Source organism: Simochromis diagramma, unplaced genomic scaffold (genome assembly GCF_900408965.1).
Source record: "Simochromis diagramma unplaced genomic scaffold, fSimDia1.1 OVJJ01000514.1, whole genome shotgun sequence".
Lineage (NCBI taxonomy): Eukaryota > Metazoa > Chordata > Actinopteri > Cichliformes > Cichlidae > Simochromis > Simochromis diagramma.
Window position 1 is genome coordinate 1,137,261 of NW_024387346.1, and position 9,514 is coordinate 1,146,774.

Genomic DNA, 9,514 nt, shown 5'->3' on the forward strand with positions numbered 1-9,514 from the left:
TTCGGTGTCATGTTCAGTGATGGATGGACGGTTTGCATGACTGAATACGCTGTACAAATGGAGAGCCTTGGTATCCCAAGCATGAGTGTGGGAACGCTGATATCTTCTCATGGTGTCCTGAAGGTGTCACTTTTAACACCTCTGCTGGGGCCAAGCCTTTGTTAGCAGCACAAGAGTCAACAGACACGTGCAGCTGCACACACATGTTATGTTTATCCATTTGCTGATCATGTTAAACGGGGCACCAGAGGTGTGAACGTCTCAGCGTGTTTGGATTACTTTGCTACTGATCTATGGAGGCAAATCAACTCACAGATAGCCTTATTGGACACCTGCAGTCTGCCTGGGAGCAGCTGCTTAACTGTGTGATTTGGAAATAATAATACTGCATGCATGCTACTACCGCACATTCAACTAATGTATATATTATATATATAATGTTCTTCCTCTACCCCCCCCCCCCCCCCTTTTTGCACAAGTCGAGGAGCGTGTTAGGTTACACTGTGTGTTATACTTGTATAACTATGCATGTGACAAATAAAGAACCTTGAACCTTGAACCTACTAATACTACTACTACTACTAATAATGATGATGATGATGATGATGCAGCAATAAGGTCCTGAGTTCAATTCCACCACCCGGCCGGGGTCTTTTTGTGTGGAGTTTGTATGTTCTCCCTGTCTTTGCGTGGGTTCCCTCTGGGTACTCTGGAAATGAAAGCAAAGGCGATATATTGAGAGCGCCCTCCTTAAATTGTACTTGCTGATGTAGATTACAGTTCAGTTCAAAATACAACTGAGGTGAGATTTTGTTTTGTTACTGTTGTATTGCTGAGCAAAGATCAGCCGCAACTGTGAGATTCCACCACCAGATGTCACTGCAGTTTCACGATGGCTGAAAATCAGACCTAGACAAAATAAGAGCCCCGGAGATCCTGGAGATCATACAGTGCAAAACGAGCTGTCTCGTTGGATTATGGAGGTCCTATCTAGTGATGGGATTTCCGTCTCTTTTTAGAGAACCGGCTCTTTCAGCTCGGCTCACTAAAAAGAGCCGGCTCTTTCGGCTCCGAACCGGCTCTTCAGGCTGTTTTGTTGCTTTAATTAATTTATTATTAACAATAATATAAAATTATGCACAAAAGGACACAAGTTTTGAAAATGTCAAAGATAAATTTTACTAAAGAGCAGGGGAAGAGTTGGCTGCCTTTAGAGACCTCTTTGCCCAGAAAAACACAAGCACACATATATATTCAAATAATTAAAAAAAAAAAGTTCATTTACCTGTTACTACCACACACCAAATCCGGTCGTTGGTACTTGCTGGCTTGTGTAGCCACTAAATAACAAAAGCTCAACACTGCACGTAGCATCCTGGAGCACTTCTGTTGTCTTTTGTACGTGTTTTGGAGTTTTTACGTGTTTTGAAGTTTGTACGTGCTTTGTCTCTAGGGGCCACCGTAAATATACTTTTATTTATTCACGCCACATAAAATGTAATAAATAAATCATATAATACAAAAATCAACTATTCACATTTCAACTTTTAACTATTTAAATTTTCAGCTTTTTCCTTTTAAACAAATTTAAAGTGAAACAACACAAAACACTGCAAACCACAACACAATTAAATATAAATTAAAATATAAAAACAAAAAGAACATGCATATTCTCTGTCATATGGGCCTGCATGAATAAACTTTCTGAATCCTTTATCATCTGCAACTGAAAATAGTTGTGGATGATTACTATACCTTTCTAATGTGACGTTGTTGTCCCTGGCTCTCTTTCTCTCTCTCTCTCCCTCCCGCTCTGTTCCTGTGCTACTGCGAGTCCCCCTCTCTTCCCAATGCAAAGCACAAGGCTCGCATGCGGAGTGAAGCGGAAAATAGTGCGAGAGAGAGGGTGAGAGAAAGGGGGGGAAAACCCATGGCTCACGATAAGGAGCCGGCTCGCATCGATCACGTCAAAGACCCGGCTCTAAGAGCTGTTTCGTTCGCGACCGATACATCACTACTCCTATCTGAGTACAGTGCAGATTATGTAACCTGAATAGTGTTCTATCTATAAAACCAGAATAAATTCCCATTTTTTAGAGAAATTATTCAATAACTTGATTTTTTATGGGATCTGTCAGTGTTTTGTCTCTTTGTGAATAACTCTAGCAGCAAACATGCAGTTTCCCACTGTGTGAATGAAAATCAATCACTCACAGTAAGGCTGAGATGTACCGAGTTAATCATTGATCTAAAGATGCTCCACACTGATCATACTCTCATTTCATTTCTTCTAAATGCAAAGAGAGGAAACGCAGTTTGATTATAGAAACTTGGTCATTCATCAAAGATGAGGCTATAGATCATCACAGTACTGTGATGATCTGCCCGGTGATAAAATATGAAAAGCACTGACTCGTGATTATAAATATCCCTGCATTACACTTCTGCCTGGCAAGTGACACAGAAGTTGTTTACAAACATACTTTTAAGAAGGAGACGTCAGGGGACCGTAACTTTAACCGGGGGAAGCTTTATTGGTAATGGCGAGCGCGTAAGAGATCGCGCACACACATACGCTTCCCCTCCCTTCCCTGCGTCTCCGCCCCACTCCTCAGGGCTCGTTAAAAAGCGCCAGTCCTGGACCTGGAGGTTAGATAAAGACCTGAAGCGACCTACGACGAAGTGGGACTTTACGCTGAGGGCCACATTTATTTATTTACAAGTTTTCACGACGTTTCTGGATCATTTCTAAGCGAACTAGTGGAATCATGAAGTCCCCAAAGCTGAAGCCTCAAGGTAATGTCGTTTGTTTTAAATATATATGTATATAAATATTATCTTATATATGAGTACGATAACTGAATTGCAGTTGTGTTTATATAAGAATAAAATAATGTGCTACGTGAATGATTTTCAGACCTGAATCATAACATCAACAGTTTGCGTAACATTTTATTTCAATATGTGAATTATTTCCCCCCCTTTGCAGCCAAGTTCGTCAATGAGGAGGATCTGAACGATGTGCTGTGCGAGTTCGACGCGGTGATCGAAGACTTCACATCGCCGGTGGAGAAGCGACACTTCAGGTACGACGAACACCTGAAGACCATGAAGAGGAGGAGCAGCGCCAGCGTCAGCGACAGCGGCATCAGCGACACAGAAAGTAAGTGGGCAAGGATTGTGATTTACTCTCGGCTCACCTGCTCCTCAGTATTACCATGGTTATCTAACCAGTGGAAAGGTTCAGTGGCGCGACTTTGTTGTCATCCTTAACATGGAGCAATTAAATTGGACCCCAGACAGTCAGACAAGAGTTACAAAGTGTCACAAAATGATGACACGTTGTACTTCTCTGCAGACTGAAGACACAGGGTTTGTTATCTCTACAGTACCACTCCTCCTATAGCGCACTGTATGCCTTGGGTGTGTAGTGTCTTATCAGGTACACTGTAAAGTTGGCTTTATGTAAAAAACATGCAAACTCTTTAAGTAAGGAAACCTTTTAAAAAAAGCCAGGTTCACAAGCTTGTTTATTTTGAGTGTACTTGGCTTGAGGAGGATATGTCACATCAATGTAATATAGTACACATAAACATAAGAGAGTGTTATTTAATTTTAATTTAGTATTGCTGATTAATGTCACAGTGGCCCAAATACCACACAGTTACATAAACGCTAGCAAACATTTGACCATCAACTAAACAAGAAAACTGAGCAGGAATCATTATTCTCAACAGGAGGAAATGCTAGAGACCACATTCCACATCCACAAGAAGTGCAAACACGACATAACTGGAATCGGGATCACCACACTGCTAAACTTACTGAAAGTTAAACATTAACATTCTCACAGGTGTATGAGGTACAGATAAGCATACAGACTATTTTGAATTGATTAGGGTATTGTTTGCATTTACAGTGCCGCATCCAGAGGGCACCCGAGTCGAGCGTCAAACTGTTGCATACGCCTTCATGTATGCTCGCACGCAGGGAGAGTAGCAGTGAGAGAAAATCCCTTTCTCATGCTTCAGAGATGTTGGCGTCACGTTGAGCTGCATATTTTGGCACACCTGCCCCTATTTTGTGGCTGCGTCTCTAAGGGTTTACTGTCATGTTACCATATCACTCTACCATACAGTGTCTTAAAAGTCTAGCTTCCCCCAGCTGTAGAGCCGACTTCAGGCGGGCAAGTGGGATATGCTGACACACAGAGAAAAATATGCTTCATGTCCCCATGCGCAAATATACTTTTCCAAACACATGCCAGTGGGTTGGGCCGTCTAAGTGAGGAAGGAGGGTGTACAGGTTTGATGGCCACACAGTCGAATGTATGATATATACTAGAAAGAGAATCAGATGTTTAAAACTAGATAATTGCACAATAACAGGGGCCAGTATCACTAATGATCTCGCAGGGAGCAACATCAGTGATACAAACACAGGGAAGGTGTTTGAACACATGTCTGTGGCACTAATGAGCTTGCTGATTTGATCAGTGGATCAGATTCCTGCTTGAACCCTGTCCTCTCCATGGTAGTGAAGTAATGACGAACGAGCTGTCTCCTACAGGGGTCATCTATTGTCTCAAAGTCTGATGGATGTATTGACTGTTGAAGGCGTAGATAGATGACAAAAAAGTCTTGGAGCTGCACCCTGGAGTGTCAGTGTGAGTGAGAGAGGCGACAGAGAGCCACAGAAAGTGGTATGAAGAATGTAGGAGTGAATAAGAAGGACAGACAGACATGAATATAGAGCAGCAGAGGAAGCTGAGAAATGAGAGGGGTTCAGGTTCAAGTCAAGTGCAGACATTAAGGGTTCATCAGTGTGTGTATGTTTGCATGTGATCCACTTGCACTTCCCGCGTGTTGTCTTCTATCTCATGTGCAATTTCCCACAATCCAGAGTTGTGGGAGAGGCATTGGTCAGAGAGGCGGGAACAAGTGGGTGCTTGACATCTCAGACATGGTGCAAGATACACATCGGCATCTTTAAGTGTAGCCTAATCTTAGTTTGAGCACACACACTTCACAGCTAGACATTCATTATTATCAGTGTGGTTTGCACTTCTACAAAGAATGATTTAAAAAGTCTCTCATGCTGTCAGATAAACATTTATCCCTATCCAAGCTACACCCCGACAGGTCACTTGTCTGCCGCAAGCAAAGATTCTCACTCACATTCACACAATTTAGAATCACTAGTTAATCTAATCCCACTAAATGCAAGTCTTTGGGCTGTGCGAGGAAGCCGGAGCAGCCACACAGATGGTGGATTCAAACCCAGAACCTTCCTTGCTGTGAAGCAAGAGTGGTGGTTTGAAGTACTGTGCGGCAAAATAAAGGTGACTATTAGATCATTTATGTAAGACTCTGTGTAGAGATTTGGGTGGTGCATAAGAAACACAAACAGTATCCCAAATAAGAGCGTGCTCTGCTGTTTTGAACATGTCAAAGATAAATCTTACTAAAGAGCAGGAGAAGAGCTGGCTGCCTTTAGAGACCTCTTTGCCCAGAAAAACTTCTGATATTACTGTCACTAACAGCCTCAGTGGTGCTTTAATCCATGATTTATGGTTATTGAGACTTTTTCTTTTTTAGCTTTGAAAGTCATCCCGAAATTTTTGCTGCTAGAAAAACAAAGACTTCCGTAGAGATTCATTTTAACACTTTTGTTTTTGTGCTGTACCCGCACGTGTTTGTGAGGCATGCACGCGACAGCCCATAGAGAAAGGGTGTCATTAGAGGAGAATGCGATGATTACACACTGAAGCTTGTTCCACTGACACAGATGTAGAGAAAAGTGAGTACTCGCTTGATCTTATGTGCCTGCATTTTCTCTTCTGTCTCTTTCTGACAGGTGCCGAGTCTCTCAACAGAAACAGCTTCAGCTTCAGCGACGAGAGACTGAACTCGCCCACCATGCTCTCCCCCATCACCACCACCTCACCTCCCCTAATGTCACCAAAACGTGAGTAAAAGCCCTTGAAAACTCATGGACATAAACAAGCTATGTATTGTACTGTATATGTAGTAATGAGTGATTGAAGAAGCTTATATTTAAACTGCTTCAAAATCGTGATTCTTTCTGCGTGTCTCCATTGCAGCCAAACTGGGCGACACTAAAGAGCTGGAGGACTTCATCGCTGACCTGGACAAGACACTAGAGAGTAAGCACTAATGCAATCTGGCTGTCAGAGCCCCATGATAAATTAGCCTGCATGCTGGCGCCGCCCGCTACTCGGGATTAACCGGAGCGTTTGTTCCCTGTGTCGGCTGTGTTAACAACTGCTCATAAAATGCCATGAGAGCCACCCCGCAGGTTTCTATGAAACAATGATGTGTCAGGATTATGAAGTGGCTGAGGCTTGCTATATGGACCTCCAGGCCTCCAGGGCCACACTGGAGAGAAAGGCTGCGTATCCCTTTTCACCTGTCACTCAGCTTTGAAGTGCAGATCATACACAGTGGAACGCTGCTTTATAAATTTCATCCTGGTCTATTCTTCCCCTATCTCTTTCCGTGTATACAGTGTATGGTACATATACCCTGTACGGAGGCATTTTCCTCTGGGCTTTTGTTCTTTATCCAAATTGATCCTCTTAGTGTAGAGCAGGGGTGTCAAACTTATTTTAGTTTGTGGGTCACATACAGCCCAGTTCAACCCTCCAAATCATTCCTATTACTTTCTTTTCTTTTCATGTAAAGTGTAACTCCAATGTGAAAATATCTACAGGTAATAAAACATCTATTTGTAATGATAATGATGAGATGTCTTTAGAAAAACAAGTCAGTTTGAACAATATGTGGTGGTAGTGAAGCAAAGAAACCCCCACCTTACTCTCGTGTAGCCTTGAGTGATGTCAGGATAAACTGCAAACCCAGCAGTGACCTAAATAACAGCTGTCATCACACCATTCATTCTTATCAACTAGCAGCGCAGTTCTTCCAAATGTAAAAAGCAGTGAAAATTCCAAAATTTATGCCCTCCTTGTTGCAGTCTTTGCACTCTGCAAAGCCATTCACTGGGCTGAATCTGGAACCTCTGCTGTATATTTGGCAACCCAGAGGTAGGGAATGTTCCGTGGTGTATGCAAATTTGTCATCTCTAGCCTACTGGGCTATAATAATAATATTTGACCTGAGTTGACTTGGAATGCACAAATCTGTAACCTGAGAAGGCAATTTGGTAGCTTACACTACGTCAGGCTAATAGACGGCTGGTTTGTGCTGCGCCTCCTCTTTGCTCAGGCCTTGTCAGAGTTGGAACTTGCATCAGAGAATAAGGAATGTGTGCCGGGTAAACCCTGTCGGAAATTTCAACTTTAAATGTCAGTATTGGAAAGAGACAGGGGTGGGAGTGAGGAACTTTTCTTATTTCCATGTCTGTTCCTTGGGCTCCCTACTCTGTTTTAGCCACTGCACATCCGTCTTTCGCAGACATCCCGTCTGTCTGTAAAGTTGGACATTCAATTAGCCGTTCAGGCAGTCAGCCAGCTCCTCTGTTAGCAACGGAGTGTGGTGTGTTTATTGGGGCCACCAGTGTTTACGATGAGCAGCCTGTAAAGTTGAGCGTCCACCATTCTGAGAATAGAACCAGGAGCCAGGGAGTCCTGCTCTAACCGTGTCCGTCTCTGTCTGGTCTAGGCATGTGACACAGAGGCCCACAGTCAGCTTGGAGCCTGGCCATGAGGGAAGGAGGGAGTGTAAGTCTGGAGGACCCCCCTTGAACAGTTAACATGCACCTGCCCACCCCTCACAGAAAACCACCCAACAGGATGCAGCTGGATGGCGGAGCAGCTGCCAAGTAGCTCGACCACAGCATCAGTTCCAGCCGCTCAGCGCTCCCAAAGTTAACCCAGCACTAACTTCAGACCACATGGCTGTAAAGACTGCAGTCAGGGTTAAGATTAGCTTTGTAGGACAAGAATACTGCGCAGCCATGAAGTAATGGACTCCCATTAAAGGTGCATTCGTTGTTTGAATTACAATTCATCCTGCCACAGACCAGATTACACTCCCTCGTGCAAAACTTGAGCTGGAAGAGTTATTTTAAAAATGGCTTTTTATAACAGAAAGATATTTGTATTTTATAGAGCTTCTTATTGTAAATATATCTCTCTTTTATTGTGAAATCTATTTTTGTATCATATGTAAATAATAACTGCTTCAAATTCTATTTACCTTTGTTTTGACAGGACAGTCAGATTAAGATTTGACAAGTTGACTGGAATAAAGTTGATCAAATGTGAACTAAAGCCGTAACCCACTCTGAAAAAAACTGGAAAATAATGTGTGTATTTATACAGCTACTACCTGCCTGCGATAACATAAAACGATTAAAAATTGTTCTTTTATTAGCACGTGTCTTGTCTTTTTTTTTTTTTATTCTGAGCTTCAGTTCACATCTGAAATTAATCTGCTTTTGGATTTAAAAAATCCTGGAAACTCCCCTCCAGGGAGGTGTTTCCAGAGGTAGGCAACCACACTAGGTGTACCTGCTGTCTTGCAAACTCTACTGGTAAAGCAGTGTCGATCTGTCAATGGAAGACCACCAACACCACATGCACAAATGGCCCTGTGTGTTTCAGTGACCTGATCACTCACTGTTTATCTCTGAAATTAAAGCCATTGTAGGCAAAACAAACAAGATCTACACTGAGTGTCAAATGTTTCTTGGAACATCGACATAGTTCTCTTAATGTGATCCATCAAAGTGAATCACAAACATAGACTACATAAAGAAGGGCAGGAAGAGCCTTCACTTCCTTCTAAGAATGTAATACCTACATGCAAAACTGCAGGCACAGTGAAAGATGTGTTACAAGTCTCTTGACTTCTGTGCGCATGAATCAACCACTCGGCAAAGCTGAGTGGTTGATAACTTCTTAAGCAACACTGTGTCTATTTCCAGAGGTGGAAGGAGATGGGAGGGCGTGACCCCTTTCTGGCTCAGTGGCAGCTGTGACTAAAGGAATCTGATGTCTGCTGACCAGTAGAGGTCAAAGGTCAATAACTACGAGTAGATATGCCTCCTTACTGATAGTGCCGCAGGTGTACACAGAAGCAAGTCTTTACACTTACTAGGCATCTCTGGGCAGTTAACTGGGCAGGTTTTTTGTTTAAAATTGGAGTCCCCAACTAAATGACTTCAGTGGTCAAACAGGCATAAAAAACACACGTTCACTTGTATTCTTTGCTCAAGAAAATGTTTAAAAAGATTTTCCCATCAAGTTATACACAAGATTATATGATTAGGTTACACATTATGGCGTTATTTATGGGTCAGTTCAGAGCGCCATAATCAACAGACCACCAGAGCACTGAACAAATGCTGTGCTAATTCATGGTATGAATATAGAAAACCAAGACTAAAGCACTTCATTTTCTTTCTATAATATGGCTGCTACTACACAGTTATTGGCTCTTTAAGGGGACGGGGAGGATAACAGAATTCACCAAAAGATGTCTATTCAGGAATCCTCGAGTCCAGCCTCTCCCCCTCTCTGTCTTTGCCA

At 42.6% G+C, this 9,514-nt stretch overlaps 1 protein-coding gene across 1 annotated transcript; it reads left to right on the forward strand.

The window, feature by feature from the left end:
• Nucleotides 1–2,639: 2,639 nt before the first annotated feature.
• On the forward strand, nucleotides 2,640–8,359 carry rgcc (regulator of cell cycle). The gene is made up of 5 exons (XM_040006853.1): nucleotides 2,640–2,796; nucleotides 2,990–3,163; nucleotides 5,857–5,967; nucleotides 6,104–6,166; nucleotides 7,644–8,359. Exons 1-5 carry the CDS (start codon nucleotides 2,769–2,771, stop codon nucleotides 7,649–7,651), a joined length of 384 nt encoding a protein of 127 aa, XP_039862787.1. The 5' UTR covers nucleotides 2,640–2,768; the 3' UTR covers nucleotides 7,652–8,359.
• The last annotated feature ends 1,155 nt before the right edge of the window (nucleotides 8,360–9,514 follow it).

Bases quoted from the DNA above. Each gene is read 5' to 3' on its own strand.
- rgcc (XM_040006853.1), top strand. From the start codon at position 2,769: ATGAAGTCCCCAAAGCTGAAGCCTCAAG. The intron at 3,164-5,856 runs GTAAGTGGGCAA...TCTTTCTGACAG, and splicing joins CGGCATCAGCGACACAGAAA to GTGCCGAGTCTCTCAACAGA. The intron at 5,968-6,103 runs GTGAGTAAAAGC...TCTCCATTGCAG, and splicing joins TCCCCTAATGTCACCAAAAC to CCAAACTGGGCGACACTAAA.